The sequence below is a fragment of the Sapajus apella genome, unplaced genomic scaffold, assembly GCF_009761245.1.
Source record: "Sapajus apella isolate SASKATOON/1434 unplaced genomic scaffold, GSC_monkey_1.0 scaffold12, whole genome shotgun sequence".
Lineage (NCBI taxonomy): Eukaryota > Metazoa > Chordata > Mammalia > Primates > Cebidae > Sapajus > Sapajus apella.
In genome coordinates, this window is record NW_022436952.1 from 15,207,198 (window position 1) to 15,229,138 (window position 21,941).

General features: G+C 47.8%; 1 protein-coding gene and 1 long non-coding RNA gene across 11 annotated transcripts in view; one reads left to right on the plus strand and one right to left on the minus strand.

Moving 5' to 3' along the window:
• MSI2 (musashi RNA binding protein 2) overlaps positions 1–21,941 on the plus strand; it is a 435,580-nt gene that overhangs the window by 260,162 nt on the left and 153,477 nt on the right. For all 10 annotated transcript variants that reach the window (XR_004269439.1, XR_004269440.1, XM_032279293.1 and 7 more), the window contains exon 7: positions 18,509–18,557. Coding sequence is in view for 8 of the 10 variants with exons in the window: in XM_032279293.1 (XP_032135184.1) it covers positions 18,509–18,557 (49 nt within the window). In the remaining 2 variants the exon portion in view is untranslated. The remainder of the gene's footprint in view (positions 1–18,508; positions 18,558–21,941) is intronic.
• On the minus strand, positions 944–19,599 carry LOC116552562. The gene is made up of 3 exons (XR_004269448.1): positions 19,278–19,599; positions 16,888–16,898; positions 944–954 (listed from the first exon to the last, which is right to left on the minus strand). It is a non-coding gene; the product is annotated as an uncharacterized LOC116552562 (long non-coding RNA).

A 21,941-nucleotide genomic window follows, 5' to 3' on the forward strand; every position in this document is an offset into this window, starting at 1 on the left:
AGGAGCTGTGCCTGCCATGTAGCCAGCAAACAGATGCTTCTGTCCCTGGAATCCCCACTTTGGTGACCAAAAACTCCAGGGATGTCGATCAGCCTTGACCCTTTGGAGGAGGTCACCACCGCATCCAGGCAGGGACAGGGCCATTTGTGCTTTTCCACTGATTCCTGTTCTAGCACCAGAGGGGGTCAGCCAGCATGGCGCACCGAGTCCCCACAGCAGGGTCCCAGGTGCTGCCTGAAGGATGGAGACATGGGTCCTGCCCTCAGGGAGTGGAAGCTCTGGCAGGAACATGCAGACATCATAGTGGAACAAAGGAAGGCACATTAATAAATTCAAAACGTGAAGCCAATATAATAAAAGGGAGAGTGGTGATCCACCCACTTAAATATATTGAGCAATCTCTCCCTCCGCTTCCCACCACCCACCCCACGCTTACCCAGGGACAGAGCGGAGGTTCGTTAAGCTGGAATAGTCATCTTTCCTTCCTGCATGCCTTGAGACCGGGGCTCCTCGGCTTTCCAGGCCGTCTGAGCTCAAGTCCTGCGGACTCAGACCGCCTCTCGTTTGCTCCTGGAGTGGGCTGTTGCCCTAGGGAGGCAGGCTTCTCTCGCTTGTGCGGATGCTGTTTCCTGGGGTTTCCAGCTCTGCCTCTGGCCTGCTGTGTAACCGTGGACAGCAGAGGATTAAGCCCCTGACCCCTTGGCCTCAGTTGGCACTGTTAGATATCCTCCCAGTCTGTTTGGCAGCGGGGTGTTGATTTCAGCAAAGACTGAGTGTGGTCTCTCTGACATGACTTGGCCGCCTCCAGTTTCTTTCTGAAAAGCCAGAACCTCACCTTCAGGGTGGAGGCCCAGCCGTTTCATGGTTCACACAGGCCAGGCCCGCGCACACACTGTGCTTCCTGCGGTTTCCCTGCCCTGCTCCTGTGGCTTACATTCCGCTCCACACACACACCTGCTGCCCCAGCACCAGGCCCCTGGTGCCTTTTTGCCTAGAAACCTCCTCCTGCCAGTTCCGCGATGAACTGTAACCCCCAGCTAAGTTAGTGTCATTTTTACCCTGAGTTTTCAGAGCCCTTGAGTGCATGAATGAATAAAAACTGGGCCTTGACAGAGTGCCTGTATGTAAGTGCACAGCTTAGAGCACTGGTCACGTATCCTGTACTGACCTCAAGGACAGGAATCAAGTCTTCCTCATTTAAAAAGTCTTTGTGCCTAATATGGTACATATGAGTTTATTGATTTTTTTTTTTCAAATGAGTAAATGAATTCTAAAGGTAGCACTACTGCCCTGACAAACTTTTTTTTTTTGAGATGGAGTCTCGCTCTGTCGCCCAGGCTGGAGTGCAGTGGCACAATCTCAGTTCACTGAAACCTCCCCCAGGTTAAGCAATTCTCCTGCCTCAGCCTCCCGAGTAGCTGGGATTACAGGCATGTGCCACCATGCCTGGCTAATTTTTTGTATTTTTAGTAGAGACGAGGGTTCACCATGTTGGTCAGGCTGGTCTCGAGCTCCTGACTTTGTGATCCACCCACCTCGGCCTCCCAAAGTGCTGAGATTACAGGTGTGAGCCACCACGACTGGCCCAAACTTCTTTTTAAGTTTAAGAGTTGCCCACTTGCTGAACAGAAGGAACTCATTCAGCCCAGTTGTAGGGCATTAACCGGGCTTAGGGCAATAGCTCTGAAGCTGTTGTCACCTGTTGCCATCTGGCCAGAGCAGCCTCCTCAGGTAAGGGCTGAATCTCTTTTCTACGCAGGGTGGCACAGGGGAGTCTTCACTGGAATAGAGGTTGGCCTCGGTGAGTTAATTTCCTCATTGAACAGAGCTTAGAGGCCACAGAGTCTTAGTTAAGACTTGGTTGTAAATCACAGAAACTATCTCATGCTAGCACAAGCCTGTCTGTGTCTGTTGCCTGGTTTTCCATGCTTCTGCAGCCTTGTGGCAGGACATGGCCACCCCGAATGTGGGCAGTATGGTGGGACAGATAGATGTTCGGGTAAGTGGTCAGTGCGTTGTATCTTTGGTACTGCTTGCTCAGATAAAGCCAGCCTTTCCACTAATGTTAATTTCACTTAGCATCAACATCCTAACTGTAGAAAGAGGGAGGGCCTCAGGCTTGAACAATACTAGATCTTCTGACCAGCTTGCTGAGGCTGTAGTAATAATGGATGGCAGCTGTTTAGTTCTTTATATGTACCAGAATATTGCACATCAATTAGCTTCTTTTTTTTTGAGACAGAGTCTTGCTCTGTCGCCCAATAGTGATGTAGCATGATCTCAGCTCACTGCAGCCTCCGCCCTCTGGGTTCAAACGATTCTCCTGCCTCAGGCTCCTGAGTAGCTGGGATTATAGGTGCCTGCCACCAGGCCCAGCTAATTTTTACATTTTTAGTAGAGATAGGATTTCACTATGTTGACCAGGCTGGTCTCGAACTCCTGACCTCAGGCGATCCACCTGCCTCAGCCTCCCAAAGTGCTGGGATTACAGGCGTGAGCCACCTCGCCTGGCTAAATTAGCTTCTCTTAATGCTTATAACAGCACTTTGAGATAGGTACCAACTTGAAGTGAAGTAACAGAGGCACAGAAAGGTTGAGTAACCTGCCCAATATCACACAGCTGATAAATACTAGAGCCAGAATCCAAGCCCAAGGAGTCTGGCTCTAGAGTTTCTGGCCTCTCCCACAAGTCCGTACTGGTGAGCTGGGAGCTGGGCCTACGTGCTCTGGCATGCACTGTTTGTGGACATGTGGATCATTGGCAGAAGAACTGCAATGCCTTTTCTAAATCTAGAATTCCACAATGTCACCAAGCAGATGGGATTCTGCAAAAGACAGGACTATATGCCCCTGACCACATTTGCCCTTTGATTTTAAGTTGATGGTGGTTGGGGTGGAGGGCTTTGTTACTGCAGCCCCTAAAGGAGCCTCATCCCCGAGGCACTCCCACCTTCTGGTCAGCTCCTTGTGTGGTGATGAGGGCAGTTTCTTGAGTGCCACACAGTTCCTGAGATCTATAGGAGGCAGCTTGACCTTGGAAATTCCTATTGTTCTTTGAAAATCCCTAGTCCTGGAGCTAAAGAAGGAAAAACTGCAGAGCTGATTAGTTGAGGAGCAGTTGAATTAAAAACAACAAAAAAAAGAAATGTAAACGAATTAGATAGAAATCTTCATGGGGTGTCCTTACTGGCAGAGGAGGACCCCTAGAGGAGATTAAGGTTTCTTTCTATTTATTTTTGAGTTCCATTGTAATTGAACCTTAGGCTTGAGAGGGTAAGGATTCCTCACACAGTCTGAATTCAACAGGCATTTGTCTTTGTTAATTTATATAGGGAAGTGTAGGAAATCTGCAGGAACAGGACAGTGGTCCCCATGCTGTTTTGGGGGGTCTTGAGAGTAACAGCACCTGACAGTTTTCCAGCAGCGAAGAGATTTTTTTTCTGCTTCAGAGAGCAAAATACTGTGTGAGTTGTGCAACATGTAGAAATGATTTGAAGAATTAGGGTGCAGCAAATAGTACAGTTTTCGGCAAAGAACTGAAGACTTCATCAAGTGATAAAGTTGGCAAGTGGCGGGAAGGCAGGGGTGGACCAGTGAGACGCAGCACAGGTGTGCTGGGGGGCCTGTCATTCTTGTTTAATTTTCTTTTTCCCTGGTCCCAATTTGAATTGCCAAAATATGTTAGATTACAGTGCATTATTTCATTTGCCTGCTTTGTAATTCCTCTTTACCTCAAACAGATGAAAACATGGCACTAAAGCAAATTGACAGCTCTTGAAATGAGAAAGATCTTTATCCTTCAGAGTGTTGATGTAGAAATAAATGAAAGAAAAACATGCTTGTTGGGTCTTGACGCAGCTTGAATTGATACTTTTTTTTTTTTAAGGGAAGATGTGGGTTTTTCCCTCTCCCTTCTTTTTTCCCCCTTAGGGTGTTGTGTGGCTCAGGGATTAAGTAGGAGGGTGGGTTATTCTGTCCATACTCATCTGCAAAGACCTGAGTCATGATTTGGGCATAAGGAGTAGACCAGAAATTTCCAACCTCAGGGTCAACAGAAGGAACGCCGAGTCCTCAAGTTGACTTCCTTACCTCAACAAATCTATCAGGCACCGTGGCTATCCCACCCCAAACCACATGTGGGCCAGCTAAAACATCAGGTGTGCTTGCTTCACACAGAGCACCCACCGCACCCTGCCCCAGTCACTTCACATGGCCAAAAAGCCCCAGCTGACGATCACGGTGAATATTGATAGATGATTTCCCATACTTCAAAAGTAAGTGCAGTTTGTTTGGTATACGAAATATTCTAAAACATTTAAGATCTATGTTTCAAAACTTAAATGAAAGACAGTTCTGGTGGCTTAAAATAGAAAAATTAGAAACCACTGGATTTGATGCTCTTTTTTATCTGAGGGTTTTTTTTTTTCTTTTTTTTTTTTTTTTGAAGCAGAGTCTTGCTCTGTCACCCAGGCTGGAGCCAGTGGCACTATCTCGGCTCACTGCAACCTCCACCTCCCGGGTTCAAGCAGTTCTCCTGCCTCAACCTCCCAAGTAGCTGGGATTACAGGTGTCTGCCACCATGCCCAGCTAAGTTTTGTATTTTTAGTAGAGATAGGGTTTCATCATGTTGGCCAGGCTGGTTTTGAACTCCTTACCTTAGGTGATCCACCCACCTTGGCCTCCCAAAGTGCTGGGATTACAGGCATGAGCCACTGAATCTTTCCTTAGCTGGGTTTTTTTTCTTTATCCTGCAAAATCTTTCTAAAACTCAATAGTAAGCACTTACGGGACACTTATTTTTGTATTAATCCCTCTAGTGGGCATTAGGCAGGGGATGCGGAGCTGTATATGAAATTTCCTGAGGAGTAGGGAGAGGGAAATTATGGGGGAGTGTGGACCGCCAATTCACGTATTCATGTGACAAAGTAAGATTTCAGAGTTATGTATGTCAGCACCAAATATAAGAAACAGATAAGGAATAGATCTTTCTACTGTATGCCTACCTTATTTACGCCTACTTTACCCAAATCAACAGAAGTGAGGGCATAATTGTTTGTATTATAAACAGATCTGCCATGGGGTTTCTTGAAATAATGAGCCCCCTTGTGGTTTCTTTTTATTATTATTATACATTTTTATTTAAAAATAGTGTAGGACTCACAAGAAGTTGTAAAAATAAGACAAAGAGCTCTTGTGAACCCTTCACCCAGCTTCCCACAATGATAGTATCTCCCATAACCACGGTACTTTGTTAAAGCCGGGAAACCAGTGTTGGTACCTTATCAGTTTTTATGTGTATTTGTGTGTAGCTATTTCAAATTTTACTACATGTAGATTCGAGTAACCATCACTACAGTCAGAATATGTAACAGAACCGTTCCATCATCGCCAAGAAACTTCTGTGTTTCTCCTTAGTAGTCACACCCTGCCCCTACTCCTAACTCCTGGCAGCCACCGATGTGTTCCTCATCACGGTCATTTTGTCATTTTGAGAATGTCATAGAAACAGAGTCATATAGTATGTAATACAGCCTTGATATTGACTTTTTCTCTTCGTATGATTCCTTTGTGATCCCCCTGATCAGTTGTGTACTGGTTGTGTAGTGTACCAGTTGTGTAATAATTGTATTCCATTGTAGGAATGTCATTGAATGGTTTGTCCATTCCCCTTGTGTTTTCAAAAGATGGATTATTTGCGTACGACTCACTGCAGCACAGTACATCAGGCCAGGTACACTGATGACGTTAAACCCCACTCATCCATACTGATTTCACGAATTTGCTGTGATCGATACAAAGTCTGTTATCCAATTATGCAGTCCCCATATATTTGTTGAGCCTCTGTGCGTGCTGGGGCTGGGATGCATTCTGGTAATAGCATAGGGCAGTCATTTGCTTTTCTGCGTGTTGTATCAATAGTTTCTACTTCTCAAGGCTGGGGTGAAGGTTAGTAGTGATCATGTGTTCCTTTTACACACAAGGAAGCTGAGCTGTCTTGGAAAGCCACCCCCAAGATCATGCGTAAGTGGAAATGGTGGAGTGGGATTTGAACCCAGGACCTGTGATGGCATCTCAGGTTTCTTTTATTCTACCACCTGGGGTTTTGACTGCAGCCGCTGAATTGCTTAGAACCAGTTTGCTCCTCTAGAAAATGAGTGGACTGGACTCATATCTTTTTATCCTCTCTGCCTTGAAGAGTTTATGATCCTCTCTGAACAGGAAGTCACTTGGCTAAGCGACTGCATCTCTCAGCCTGTTGCTGCACTTGAACTTTGTTCTCAGCGGCATTTTCTTAGCCATTATTTGAAGACAGTTTGGGAATTCAAAATTAACAAATTAGAATTCCTCTAAAAGCGGTCTGTGGTTCAGACCTTCCTTCATTTTGCCAATTTTCGACAGGGTCTTTGGGTTGGGACTAGGAATGGGAAACCCAGGGGAACCTAGGGATGACGTTAGGGACCCAAAGGGACTGGGGAGATTGGCTGTCAGGCAGCTCGAAGGGGACGGAGCAGGAACTTCCTTGGATGTCAGCAAAGCCCCGTGAAGAAACTCTGGGGCTGAGTGGTGCTGGGTGTGCTGACTCGGGTGCCTAATGCTATACAGTTCACAGAATTCTGCCGCGTGCGAGAATTGCTGGGGATCAGAGGAGGCTGCTATTTCAGGCATCTAAGTGCTGCCGCTGTTGCCGCTGCTGCTGAATTCAGTCCTGAGCAGCTCCTCGGAGAGGGTGGGGTGGAGATGTTCCAAGCTTTTGAAGCTCCAGGAAGGGTTCAAAGGAGCCTTGGAGAAGGGATTCCTATACTGGGTGGGAAGTGGAGAGGTGACCTTTGGGTCATTGTGATTCTGAGGCAAATGGAACTTCCTCCCTCCCTCAGTTACCAACATTCACTCCAAGATCTGGCTGAGTCCATCAGAATCAAAGACCGGTGCCTTCAAAGGGCTGCTGGAGAGAGAGGGGCCTGGGGCTTGGGAAACCTGCAGCTATCCCATGACCTCTGGCTTATCCCCTTGCCCCTCTCCTGTTGTGGCCAAGAAAAGCGGTGGGGCTCTAGAACCCGACAGACCAGAGTCTTCCCATCAGAGTGGCAGAAAGAGATGGTGGGGGATGGGGTGGCACCGTGGCACAGGGGTGTCAGAGAGCCCAGAGGTCATTCTGAACACACGTTTTTTCATCTGTGCTCTGCAGCCAACTCTGGGTGTTGGGCAGACAAAAGAGCTTTAATAAATATTAGTGTAATGAATAAAAGTGTCACCTTGGCTGAGCTCTCCCTCTCCCTGATTCTTCTTTCTCATTAGCCGGTCTTAAAGAGAGCAGGGTGGACGATGTCGAAGCCCTGTCCTGAAAGTTCTTGCACTTAGAAGATCCCTGCCCTGGGGGCCTGGCCTTTCTGAAGTGCAGAGAAGCCCTTCATCCCGTTATCAAGCCATGTTATTTACTCTCCCCGTTTTCCAGACAGAAAGAAGGTGCAGATGGCCCACGGGATTACAACTGGGATGGGAACCTAGATTTTCCAAGCCTATAAAACTCCTTTCTCCTCTCCTCCTCCCCTCCCCAGGCGTATGGCTGTAGCTACGCTTGTCACCATCTGAGATTGCATTGGCCACAGGAGATGTGGATGATTTTTCCATTTGTCCTGATGTTTATTTCATGCCCATCAATATCAGCCCGTATTAGGACAGATGAGGTGGTTATTTACAGGCTGTGCATTTTCACACTTGGTAATTATAAACCCTTCCCCTGTTCGGTCAGAGTCGTGGAGATCCATTTTGGCAATTAGCAGTTTAGTATTTGTTTAATGGGAATGTGAGAGAGTGTTCCAGCACATCAGTGCTCCCCTAATGATTTGCCGCTCTCCTCTGGAGCTGGCAGGCTTGGGCCTTTTTCACGGTAGGTGAGGCCTGATGGGGAGAGGCTGGAGAAGGGAGCGTTCAGCAGTTCAGCAGCCTGCCTGCCGCTCCCCTCCCCCAGCACACTAGCATGCATGCACACATGCACTCACAACCAGGGCTAACACGGGCCCTGGATTTCCAGAGCACAGCAGCCACCACTTGAAGGAGCCTCACACGAGAGGCCGTTAGGCCAGATGCCATTTCCATGTGACAGCTGTCAAGCCTGCCGGATCCAACTGCTGCTCCTCCAACAGCTCTCTCTCTCAGTGTCTCTCTCCCCTTCCCTCATTGCCTCCTCTCTACGCCCCATCTCAGAGATCCCCAGGGAGAGCCCACTGCCCCGCCCTCCAGGTGGTGCCCGGGCCCACGGCTTTGCAAGCTCAGCTAGAACGGAGCTCCCACCCAGTCCTACCTCTCACCAGCAGACTCTGCCTTCCCTGGCTTAGTGTTGAGATAAGGCCTCCTGGGAGTGCTCCCCCAAAAGGCACACTGGTTCTGTTAGTGGCCTTCCCTTGGCGTGACCCATTTGCAATAAGAAAACTCACAGCACTGGGCGTGGCTCCAGGTTTAACTGCATGGAGTGTGTCTGGGTGTGTGCATGGTCTCCAGCAAGCCCCAGGGCTTAGCGAGGGGATTGCCAGGACAGGGCAGTGAATTGGGACAGTGTCTGTGTGGTAGGCACTCACCCGCCACCACATGAGCCTTCCTCACATCTCCAGGAAGCAAGACACACTGATCATCATTAGCATCACTGCACACGACGGACTCGCGTGGCTGACCCCGGACTGCATTCCAAGGCCCTCTGGTCTTTCCAGCCCTGCTAGCGGCTAGCTCCACGGCTGTGGAGGTGCCCAGTGATCTTGAGCTTTTGGAATTCACTCATCTCAAAGCAAGAGACCCAACATCCTCCTCGTTCCTTTACCTTTCCCATCATGCCTCTTCTCCTGAGCCTACTGGGGCAATGCACCTCCATTTCCTTGAGGTTACCTAATCACCTCTCTTCACTTTTTGGTAGGGTTTTAAAGCAGTGTTTGTTTGTTCGCCCAGCAGACAGAGGCACTACACAAAGCTCTTAGGGATTCAAAAACCAGAACACAAGTAAGGGAAGACTTAGGGACCCATCTGATTTTAACTCCTGGCTCCACCATTTACTACCTGTGTGGTCCTAGGCAAGTCACTTACTGTCAGTGAACCACGATTTCCTCACCTATAAAATGGGTGTATGACACCACGTGTCCTGGCACGTGCCTGTAATCCCAAGGTATGCGGGAGCTGAGTCAGGAGGATCGCTGGAGCCTAGGAGTTTGAGACCAGCTTGGGCAACAAATCGAGACCCCATCCCTACCAAAAAAAATAATTTTTAAATTTTAAAAAGAGGAAAAAAAATGAGTGCATAAAATGGGTAGGATAATATCTACCTCAAAGCTATTACAGTAATTAAATGAGCTTTGCAAATTGCCTATTACGCTCCAGTAAATGGTAGTTATTATAACAATCATTATTCCAGGAGGATAGACATTTTGTAACTTAGAGTCTGATAGAGACTTGTGGAATTAGAATCTCTGAGCAAGAAGCTTTGCCATAGGTGGATAAACTGTCTACATCTCCAAGACTGAGTTGTCAGAAGACCCCACATCCTTCAGTTCCCATGGGCAGGTGTCCCTTTGTTGAATTCATAACTACTATCTGATAAACCTTGTGCAGCTTTTTTTGTAAGCTTAATGGGAAAATAGAATGATCCCACAAGAATAAAAGAAGTAAATGTGGGAAAAATTAAAGGCTGATAAAATTCTGGCCATTGTAAGGTGCTGGAGCCTTCTGTGAAGAGTTCAGGAAATGTTTTTAATGCCACTGAACTGTAGACCCGAAAATGGTTAAAATGATAAATTTTATGTTATTTTTTTGCCACAGTGAAAAAAAAAATTGGTAGTTCAGGAGAAAATTTTTTTTTAAACAAAGTCTTGCTCTGTTGCCCAGGCTGGAGTGCAGTAGCATGATCTCAGCTCACTGCAACCTCTGCCTCCTGGATTTAAGCAATTCTTCTACCTCAGTCTCCAGAGTAGCCAGGATTACAGGCATGCACCACCATGCCCCGCTAATTGTTTTTTTTTTTTGTTTTTTTGTTTTTTTTTGGTTTTTTTTGGTAATTTTAGTAGAGATGGAGTTTCACCATGTTAGCCTGGCTGGTCTCGGACTCCTGACCTCAAGTGATCTGCCTGCCTCGACCTCTCAAAGTGCTGGAATTACAGGCATGAGCCACTGCACCCAGCCCTAGTTTAGGAGAAATTATGCAGACTTTTTCTCTTGTTAGACAGTGAAGGCTTGGGTTCAAATGAAAATAAGGAGGCTTTCAGATGGATGCAGACTAGCATTTTTTGACATTTGGAATGAAGGGAGAACGTGCCTGGCAGCAGCAGCTGGGATAGAAACTCCAAGCACGCCTCCATCACTGCAATCTTCCAGGGGTAAACGCTCGGGGACGGAAAGGCTGAGTAGCTCCCAGGCCTGTAGCAAGGGGAAGACAAGAACCTGAGCTGGGCGGGAAGGCAGCGCCGGCAGGCTGAGACTTGGACTCGTAAGTTCAGCATCTGAGCCCAGCCCCTGCCAGCTCTAGGGCAAACCAGTAAGAAAACTGAGTCTCAGAGAATTTGTAATAATCCCTTCTCGTGGGGTTATTTGACCACCAAAGAACTAATGATACCTGGCAGGGATGGGAAAAAAGCAGTGGTTTTGTAAGCTTTTCTTAAAGCCCTCTGTTCAGTTTTGGCCCTTCGAAGCTACTTCTAGTATAGAGCATTGGCTTTCTTGTACTGAGACCGAGTCAAGCTTAGGGAGAGCCCTGAGAAAGTAGGTTGAGGCAAGGAGGGCCTGCTCCTCACTTCTGGCGCGGGATGAACAGCTAATCTTTAGGGAGCCGAAGGCCCATTAATTCTCATTTACTAAGGGCCTGTCTACACACGCGTATGCTGTGTTAAGGCTCAACTCAGCTCTATTTAGCCATTTAGAATGGTGGGTCTCAGCCTTGGCTGCACCCTGGATGCAGGGTGCTTTAAAAAATCCTTTTTCGGGCTGCCCGCTCCGAAGTCCTGATTTAATAGGTTGGGGTGTGGTCTTGGTGAGGAGTCATGGCTGAAAACCACTGATGTGGATTTCCGTGTGAACCAATGGGATTTTCTAGCCTGCTCCTTCTTCTCTATTCTCCCTCTTTGCACAATAAAAATAGACCAGCCCTTTGCAAGGCCAGAGCATACAGAAAAGTCCTGTTTCAATAAACTACACATTATTCCTGGTGTTTTTGGAAGGAACCGATTTGGGTTTTGCCCAAGCTGGCAGGGAGAGAGGTGAAGACAGTGCCTTCCCATGTTCTGTGTAACCCTGGGCCCAGGCAGGACTGCACCACGGGTACCAGGCACCTGTGGCCCGGTAGTGCTGCCACCTCAGCCGAGTCTCACTCTTGTGGCTTTGGCGCCTTGAGTTTACAGAGCATAATAAGGCCTGTTCAGCCTGATGCACTATAGTATGATGGTATTGCATTTGAGGGTGTTTATTTAGACTAACACTTGGAGCGTTTGAGTGGGAGCAGGAAGAGAAATTCAAGGACATTTGTTCTGGGGGAGCTTGGGGAGCTGGGTTTCTTCTCTTCCCTTTCCCCTCCCTTCTTTCATTTGACCAGATAATTTAAGGATCATTTGAAGTGCCGTTTCCTGCTTTGTTCTTGATATGTGTGGTGTGTGGGTGTGTATATTTATATCCCAAGAGGAGTAGGACATTTCTCAGGGCGTGCATCGGCCACAGCAAAGCTCTGGAGCAGCCTCACAGCACAGAGACTTTGCAAAAGCCCAGTGGTCAAGTCGATGCTCCCAGAGGTCATCCCAGCAGACTGCGGAGTCCATGTTAGCATTCCAGGCAGAGTCTTTTTGCATGGATCTTAGGGACCATCTCATACAGTTTCCTCCTTTCACAGAAGAAAAACTGAGGATAGGGGAGGGAGGTGACTGGTCCTCAGTGAGATCCTGGTGGGGCTGGGATTAGAACCCGGACTCCCTCCATGCTTGGTGCAGCACTCCCCACCTCACCCAGCTGCCTCCCAGCACCTGCTGAGTTACATACCAGCCACTCTTTTCCTTTTAACTGTTTCCTGGATCTGTGTCTTCAGATCAGTTTAGCTTCACTCACCTACTATGTACTTGGGGAGCCAGAACTGTAAAACCTTAGGCAGAAGAGGCAGTGGACCATGGAACATTCTGCAGGGTCCTACCCTTTAGCCAGCTAACTGGACAGTAGCATTTTTGGGCATTTCTGACCTCCCTCTCTCCATGCAACTTTGCATTGTGTCTTTTTTTTTTTTGAGATGGAATCTCACTCTGTCACCCAGCCTGGAGTATAATGGCGTGATCTCAGCTCACTGCAACCTCCACCTCCTGAGTTCAAGCAATTATCCTGCCTCAGCTTCCCAAGTAGCTGGAATTACAGGCGTATGCCACCATGCCCTGCTAATTTTTTATATTTTTAGTCGAGATGGGGTTTCACCATGTTGGCCAGGCTGGTCTTAAACTCCTGACCTCAAGTGACCCACCCACCTCGGCCTCCCAGCGTGTTGGGATTACAGGCGTGAGCCACCATGCCCGGCCTGCATTGTGTCTTTAAAGCTTTCCTATTCAGCCAACATGTGAGCTGGGCTGGCTCAAGTCTAACCTCTGGATGTGGTCAGCACCATCTGGCTCCTTCTGAAATCACCCAGCAAGAATGCCTGGCTCACAATAAATCTTTTGACTTGTTAGAAAGAGGGTTCACTCATTCATTAAATGAATTAGGATCAGAGAAGCATCACCCACTGACTTGAGTGGTGATTATTGCTGGTTTTCCTGGTGCTCATTTAGTGAGGGACATGTTGCCAATTTCTCTTGGCACTTCTAGGATCTCTGTCTCCAACCTTGCTGATGGGGTGAGATTTAGAAGAGGTCCCTCCACACCTTAAGGCCTGTGTTCCATGTGGAATGTTCCATGAAGAGTGTGCTCCATTTGGAATGTGGAACCTGATAGTTTAATACTCTGCCACATTTCATATTTCCCTTCTGCGCCTTTTCTTTCCTTTGCTTATTTTCTAGTATTATTTTAGACTATCTTCTGATTGTAAGCTTTTTTTGTTGTTTTGGGGGATTTTTTTTAGAATGAGGATCATGTATGAGTTAGCTGTGACCACAAGAATGCTGTGTAACTAACCACAAAACTTCAGGGGCAGACATTAACTGTTGAACTCACGGATTTGGAGTACACTTGGGGTGGTTCTGCTGATCTTGGCTGGTCTCACTTGCATGCTTTGAGGGTGACTGGCTGTCCACCCATCTAGGCTGGCCTCAGCGCAGGGGAATTGGCCCTGCTCCATGTGCCACCCATCCTGTATCAGGCTAGTCTGGGCATGCCCTTGTCATGGTGATGGCAGAGGTGCAAGAGAGAACAAACAGGAACATGCAAATCCTCTTAGGGCTAAGCCAAAAACAGGTGTACTTTCCCCCCCTCCTCTGCATTTTATTAGACCTCACAAATCAAGCCCAGATTGAAGGGATGGAAGTAGACTCTGCCTCTTTGGGGGAGAAGGACTGCAAACTTACAGAGGACAGGGTGCAAGACCATTCATGTCATCAGTCTACCCTAGACCTGTGTGAGTCGTCTTTTATTTGTACTTAGGCTGATGTTTTGCAAATAGTGAATGCTTCATACATGTGTGCTGCATAAAAGTAAATAGAGTTACCATTTGCTAAGTTTTCTATTCAAGATTGGATTGGCTGCATGTTCTAGACATGAGTTTCTGTCAATGAGAGTGTCTGTTAGAAGGAAAGCTTATGTCATCCTAGTAGAATCTGGATTTTTCTTGCATTGGGTGCGGAGTAGGTTGGTGGCCACTAAGAAGTCCCTCTTCTCATCATCTTTTCCATCGTGGGCTCTACCACCATCATTTTTGGGATTTTAGAATATCAACATCTGAGAGAAGGGGAACAAAGAGAGGGAGAACTTGCCACACCAAAGTGGATCAGTTGCTCCTAGATGAGAAATTTTTGTTTCATGTACTGACCACTGAGTGTATGTTAAAGAGGAAGAAGCACCCTCTGCCCAGTGGTTGTAACCTTTGCTCTTGCTTCTTATCCCTTAGAGTAGCTCATGAAAACGGAGGCCTCTGGGCCAGCAGCTGCATCAGCGTCACCTGGGAGCTTGTTAGAAATGCAAATACAACTGAATACTGAATCAGTCACTCTGGCTGTGGGGCCCCAAGAGATCTGTGGCTTAACAGTCCCTCTGATGATGATTCTGATGTGAATGATGTTTGAGAATCTCTGCCCCAACTCCAGCAGCCATGGACACTAAGAGATGAGGTCCCCTTTGTTGACTGTCGCACACTTCTGAGGATATTACAGTGTAGTCTGAACTGTGCTGTAGTCAAAGGATGTTCAGTACCTTCAAGTGTCAGGACAAAGACAGAGGCATCCCATTCCCCACCAGCTCACCTCAATGTTACTTTCCTTTGCCTATTTTGTTTTCGAGACAGGATCTGACTCTGTAGCCCAGGCTGGAGTGCAGTGGTGCAATCATTGGTTCACTACAGCCTCAACCTCCCAGGCTCAAGCAATCTTCCCATCTCAGCCTCCTGAGTAGCTGGGACCACGATGCCTGCCTAAGTTTTTATTTTTTTTATTTTTTTTTTTTTAGAGAGAGACAAGTCTTGCTGTGTTACCCAGGCCGGTCTCAAACTCCTGGCCTCAAGCGGTTTCCCCACCTCAGTCTCCTAAAATGCTGGATTATTAGGCATGAGCCACCACATCTGGCCTATTTTGCTTTTTCATTCACAAAGATACACCACTAAAGATGCCAGGGCTGTGTCTCAGACCTGCCCCAAGTTATTACGAGTCACAGCTCAAGGCTAGAATAAGCTTCTTTTCCCAAAACAGACCAGGCGTGTGCCGGATGGGACAAATCATGCCAAGGTTCAGACACCTCCTGTCCTCCCCTCTCCATCAAGGGAGCCACTAGGCCTGCATGTGTCCATTTTGGGTACAAAGAGCTCTGTAAGGCGGGTGAGTGCATTGTCAACACGAAGTAAGCACCAGTGGTCATCATAAGGATGAGGGTGGTGTCCCTAGAGCGGGTGTTTCATAAGGGGTTAGAAAAAGTCCTGTTCCCAGCTTTCCCTAAGCTTTTGGGTTCTCCTAGCATCTTGAACGAGGCCTGGCCTGTGGCCTGTGTGTTTGTTTGTGTTGATGAATCTTCATAGCTCCCTGATCTACCTGTGTGTGTGTGTGTGTGTGTGTGTGTGTGTGTGTGTGTGTGTGTGTGTGTGAGAGAGAGAGAGAGAGAGACAGAGACAGAGACAGAGACCAAGAGTTATCAGTGTGCTGGCTCCAGGGTTGAATACCAGTTACCTTAACTGTGCCCCTTATTTTCCCTTGACTCACACAAGCCGCTTCTGTTTGATTCACATAGAACCGTGAGAAACAGTCTCGTATGTGAGGCTGTGTTTTTCATTCTATTCAGTCTTTGTATATTCAAATTCTTCTAGTTTCAGCTCTTGCTGTTCTGCCAGATTTCCATCGCATTGATGGCTTCTCTGAATTAATAAGTGTTTTGCAATTGCTGAAAAGTTTTCTACCCCCAAGCACTGGGACTTATCCATATTGATTTTTTTTCCCTTTCTCTTTCCTCTCTAGCTCCTTCTTAGATGTTGTATTTTGTAAAGTGTTAATAGAATTTTTCTTTCGCCCTGACACTTTATCTATTCAGGAGGTCTTTGCGAGCCCCATTGTACAGCTGGACTACAGAGGAAGGAGCTCTATTCTTTACGACAATGGCTGCCCTAAAAACATATACAGATCCTCCCCCACGCTCCCCAGGGTGGAGCAAATGTGGAGAGGGCAGTATTAGAAAACGTCCAAACTTAGGAAGGAAAAGGGGAGCCAATTATGCACTGTTGAAAGGAGGTTTTGAAAATACATTTAAAAAAAAATCCAAAACATTTATTTCCTAAGGGAACCTGAGTCCCAGTACCAAAACATGGCCAGCACAGAAGGGCGGCTGTTTTCCTTACTGTTAGGCGTTTTCAGTTCAAAATAAGGATTTGGCAAACGTCTTAGAAAATATGGAGATGGGTGGGAAACAGATGCCACATTTACCTGCGTGATACCCGGCAGGCCTCACCCCCCACCCACCTGCCCCTCAGGCATTTGAATTCCTATGGAGTCCCGGGTCTGAGCCTGAGATACCATATGCCCGAGTGTGACTGCTCTGTGTACAGATACACCAGTTGATCTTCTGGTGGTTTTGCGTGTGTGGTGCATGGGAGGCGGAATGGCTGTTGTGTGTGTGGCCCCAGCAGGTATGGGGTGGGGGGGACTCGTAAAGCCCCCCCAAAAGGTGTCTCTCCTGCCTGGGATGGGGATGGGGATGGGGACAGGGTGGGAGGGTCTGGTGAAGGAGACCCTTTTTAAGGGATCTCCAAAGTAGCATTCCCCACTCCCACCATCCTGGTGCCAGGAGAGAGAGGGCAGCTCCCTGCTGGAGGAGCCACCATGCCAGGCCATTTTCCTCCCAGTAACCGACTTCAGAAATGGGGAGCAGAAGGGGAGGCCCCAGGAGCCTGTTTGTTCAGGCCCAGTTGCTTAGCAACAAAAGGGGGCCCTGACTTGAGAAGAGATTTTTAAGCCAGGCCAGTCCCTTTGAGGTTTCTGACCGGCCTGCCTACCCCCGTCTTCCATTCTTACCTTGACTTTGCTCTTCCCCTATTATATGTGATCGCATCTAGAAAAATACATTTGATTTGTCTGCAGGCACCATTTTAAACCTCGGTTTATTGCTTTGCTCAGTGTCTTCCCCTCCATTGGAGACTGTTGTCTGGGAGGAGTGAGGCATGAATAGCCCACGATTCCTTTTCTCAAAGGGATTAGCGCCGGCCCCCCGAGCTCATTTGTGAGCCTTTGAGTGCACATCAACAGTGCTCCGTCCTCAGACACAGGCACACACTGAAATTGCTCTGAGGACAGAGCCCTCTGCTAACAGTTATACCCACCCACTGCCACATGGGTTGGGTTGTATTTTTACCCCCAACCTTGGGCACAAACTGAATGAAGAGAGTAGGCTGCACACTGGTCAGACCAGGTGCTCTGCCCTCGGTGAGTCACTGAAGGCTGAGGACAAACACCTGTGCTGAAGATGTGTACTTTGTGGGATAAAGGAGTGGGTCATACATACTCATAAAAGGAGTGCGTTCCAGAGCGGAGTCTGGTTCATTAAGTGTGAGTTCCTTGAACTCTATGTGGGAGTTGAGTGTGAACCCTGAAATCTTATTGCCAGAAATATCCAGAAGGGTTGCAGGATGCGTGGGAGGGGTCCGGAAGGGATCACAAAGAGAGACAGAGGATGCCTTTGGTATTTTCTTATGTTCTCCTCTTTGATGTTTTTATAAAGGTCCTAGCATCAATGCATTCGTTTGCTAGTACTGCCGTAATAAAATAGCGCAGATTGGAGGGCCTAAACAACAGAAATGTCTTTTCTCACAGTTCTGGAGGCTAGAAGTTCAAGGTCAAGGTGGGGCGGGGTTGCTTTCTCTGAGGCCTCTCTCCTGGGCTCGCAGATGTCCCATCTTCTCTGGGTGTTGGCACATGGTCTTCCCTGTTTGTGTCCCAATCTCTTCTGATAAGGACACCAGTCATATTGGATTAGGGCATGTCCTAATGATCGTATTGTGACTTAATTACTTCTTTCAAGATTCTCTCTCCAAATACAGTCACATTTTGAGGTACTGGGGGTTAGGACTTCAACTATGAATTTTGGGAGACACAGTTGAGCCCATAGCAATCAAGATGTTCAAGTTTCACTGTTTTATCACTAAAAACAATTCATATATCCATTAGACGGGTAATAATTAAGTAAGCCATGGCTTCTTACACTGGGAAATCTCATGCATTGGTCAAGATAGTATACCCGATGTATTAACCTGGGAATTGTTTGCCAGTAGTAATGTTACAGGTGAAAACATGGAAAAATTCCATATGCTATATGATTTAAATTATATGGAAATAGGCATAGTTTTTTCTTTCTTAAAACAAAACCTCTAGGCCAGGAGCAGTGGCTTACACCGATAATCCCAGCGCTTTGGGAGGATCACTTGACCCCAGGAGTTCGAAACCAGCCTGAGCAACATAGTGGGATCCTGTCTCTATGAAAAAAAGGAAAAAGAAAAAAAAAAAATTAGCTGGGCATGGCGGTGCACGCCTGTAGTCCCAGCTACTCTGGAGGCTGAGGTGGGAGGATCACTTGAGCTCAGGAGATGGAGGCTACAGTGAGCTATGATGGTGCCACTGCACTCCAGCCTGGATGACAGAGATCCTATCTCAAAAAAAATAAAAAGCAAACACCAAAGGGAACTATATAAGATGTTAACTGTAGTTGTGTGGGGTGGAAAGACCAGTGATTTTTTTTTCTTTCTACTTTTTTGCATTTTCAAATATTTTTTGACAAGCAACTATTACTTCTGTAATGGAAACTACCCCCTCAACCCCATATGCATATAATGTTTTGTGTACTTTCTTAAAAGTCCTAAAGCAGCCTTTGTTTCTTATTTGTTTTGCAGGTGGAAGATGCAATGCTGATGTTTGATAAAACCACCAACCGGCACAGAGGTAAGATTCTCCCAGTGTAAGAGGGTCGCCTTCACCCTCTCCTGGCCTCTCTCCCTCTGTCATCCCAGTCCCACTGACAAAAGCTACAGTGATGAGTCCAGAGTCAAGCAGGTAGAGGTGACCGTCCATGGAAGATCTTTATTCTCGGAGGGTCCCGGTAGCTCACAGACTTCCAGTACTGGGTACTTGAAAATCCATTTCCTGTTGGCTTGGGAACTCCTGTTTAGTTACACAGCCACCCCAACACACATTCAAGATACACCTCCCTAATCCTGGCTTTCTTGCTCCCTTGCTAATCTCGGCACTAAGGACCCAGTGGAAATTCTTCACAGCAGTTACTCAATTGAGTTATCAATTTGCATTGAAGGAGATTCTTTAGGAGCAGACTGTCAATCTAAAGAGCCAAAAAATGAAGATAAAACATTGTTGTAGGTTCGCTGGGTGTGCAGTGACTACACCCTTGGGAATGCCCTGCGGGGCCTCCGGGGTGTGTAGAGGGCAGCTGCACTTACTTGTATTTTTCCTTGTGCTGCTTCTGTCCCATTCACTTTACAAAAAATGGGTCTTAACCTGGAGTCTAGGAACCTCTGAAATGACATGTTGCATGTTTGTACTTTTCTTGGGAGAAGATCCCTAGCTTTGGACAAATTCTCAGTGGGGTCTCTGTTCCTGCCCTTAGCCTCTCCCTTCCCCCGCCAAAAAAAAAAAAAAAAAAAAAACCACATTAAATTTATTGCTTTAAACAGAAAAATGGGAGGAATCTAGAAAAGTCCTCCCTGGAGGTAGCAGAGTCAAAGCAGGTGATGACTTAGTGTTCTGTTCTCCGGAAGCTCAGGTTTCTGGGGTTCCTATTAACAGGGTGTTAATGAGCAGTGCTTCCTAAGGGGGTGGCAGGAAATGGTGTGCTGGTGCCCTCGAGGAAGGGAGGGAGGAAGGGAGGGAGCCTGTGAGTGCGCAGTGTTTCCTTGCCACTTGGATTGCATTTAGATGTTTCCTGTGTTGTTTACATTCCTGCTGTCACCTGTGATTAGAAGCAGTTACCCAGCACTGACTGTATGTCTTTCCTGTTTGTAGAAGGCAGAGTGAGTGAAAGGGAAGGAGTGGAGTGGGAATCGTTGCTGGTGGGGCTGGGAGAAGGAGGGGGATGTCCTGAGTGCGTCTGGTAATCTGGCTTCTAATGCATCTCTCTACAGCATCCTCAGAATGGGAGAGCTGAGCACTGGGTGGACAACAGTGGTGTCCACTGGTATTTATGAGGGAAGAAATGGCAGCCACGGAGGGTGGGGAGCAGGGGAGAAGCAGGGAGAGAAAGGAGGAGCATGCAGGTGTGGAACAATCAGCTTTGTCCACTGCATTGCTGGGGAGTCAGAGCCTAGGGAGTGAGAGGAAGGTGGTGCTCATGGTGGGCAATTCAGGATTATGCTCCGTCATCATCCACATTGCATCAATCTAGCTTTACGGTTTCAAAGCCTGACTTTCACATGCATCTTCCATGTCATCGCTGCTACCCCTGGACCAACCATCACTGCAAACATCATGTTGGTCCCAGTACCACAGCTGTCGCCCCACCTCCTCCCACCACACCCATCGTCCCCCTGGTCCTAATTTGACCTTCAAAGCAGCCCCTGGAGGGTGGTTGTGACGTTGGGAAAATCACTGAACTTCCTTAAGCCTCAGTTTATTCATCTGTAAGATGGGAGTAATCATAGAACCTCCTCACAGGATTGCCTGGAGAGTGTAATACCAAGCATCTAGTCAATTGTGCATGAATGTTAACTCTTATTATTAGCATTTTCATCATCTCTGTCTGGTTTACAAAATAACCAAGGCTCAGAGGAGCTAACTAAGAGACCCATGGCTGAGCAGGGTCTCAGGACTATTGGTTCCAAGTTCTGTTCTTTCTCTACTGTGTCCAGATGGGAATGTGATTGTTCAAAAGAGCACTGTCACCTGTTTATTTTCAGGGTGGGTGATGCCCATTTGAATTTGCCTGGCGTTCAGTGTTAGAATTTGGAATCCAGGGAGATTCCAGAGTTGCCCCCAGGTGATATTGTTGTCCTTTTATTTTGAAAGTTAACGAATGAGAGTATTTTTTGATCTGCTGTGTGTCGAGCCCTGTGCTGGGGGCTTGCACTGGTATCATCTCATTAACTCTCAGAGCCGAGCAGGGAGAGGGCTGGTAATGGCAGAGGTGGGATCGAAACGCAGGACTTTGGCCTTCTAGGTGAAGCCCCAGAGGACGTGCCGGGAAAAGTTCTCTCGTTTCTAACCAGATCTCTGTTGCTGTGGGTGAAGCCTCTTTCCTTTGTCCAAAAGGGAGAAAGGAAGGTGCAGGGCTGCAGAGTTGGGATGGCAGTTCATCTGTGATGGGCATGGGAAGAGTTTCTTGCCCGTTGTGAGGTGAGGATGGTCTGCTGGAGGGCCCGCTGCTCAGAGTGGCTTCGGGACATCATTGCATCATTGCTGGCTCTCCAGGAGTCGCGGTGGGCACTGGCGGGAAGGAGCATGGGCAGGGCCTTGGCGCATGCACACACCTGCCCCCGGCCCAGGGAGGACCTCTGCTGGCACCCTTGGACCTGCCAGAGCTGAAGATGCCTGCAGTGGGTGCAGGACCGAGTCTAAAATGTGTGGAGCCCAAAACTTAAGGAATCGCAGGGCCTGCTATTTAAAGATGATTGAGAAGCTGGCCGGAGTGACAGCCTGTGGATGGGGGGAGATTTGCCGGAAGCCTCAGCAGGAATGACCCCCCCATCCCACTGCCCTCCCTGTCATCCAGGGCCCCCTCCACTCCCCAGTGTTGTTTCTTTGTGGGTGGGAGCACCAGCCCAATCACATGTTCCAACCCCTCAAGATGCCCGAGGGAGTGAAAAAAAAAATTTCCTTTTTAAAGAAGAGCATATCACAACAAAGGCACAGCTCATATATAAGGAGCGAGCCAGCCCCACATCTGTGGCCTGATGGAGTGTGCATTCGGAATCAGGTAATAAGCGCAAGGAAATAAAATCCTCAGGCAGCCACCTTGCCCCAACCTTACCTTTACCTCCTCCGTTCCTGCTGTCCGTGACCTTATCAGGAGGAAAGTGCTGCAGTGGCAGAAGTTGAGGACATCTTCCTGGCTGGCGCTGCCTCCAGCTCCCTTCTTAAAGAGCCCCAGAGCATGGACCCAGCGGTGTTGTCCCAGTATACGCTCAGCCTTTGTCTTCAGACTCCTGACCCAGCCCTGTGGGTGGCCTGGGGCCTCAACTCATCCTCACCCCAGGAGTTTTGACAGTTACCTGTGTGTCCTTGGAGCCGTATGTATGACAGCTGTGGCTCAGGGATAACCACAGGGAGCTGGGCTTCCCATCTGAGAGTCAGGCAGGCCGGCTCCCAGGGCCCGTTCAG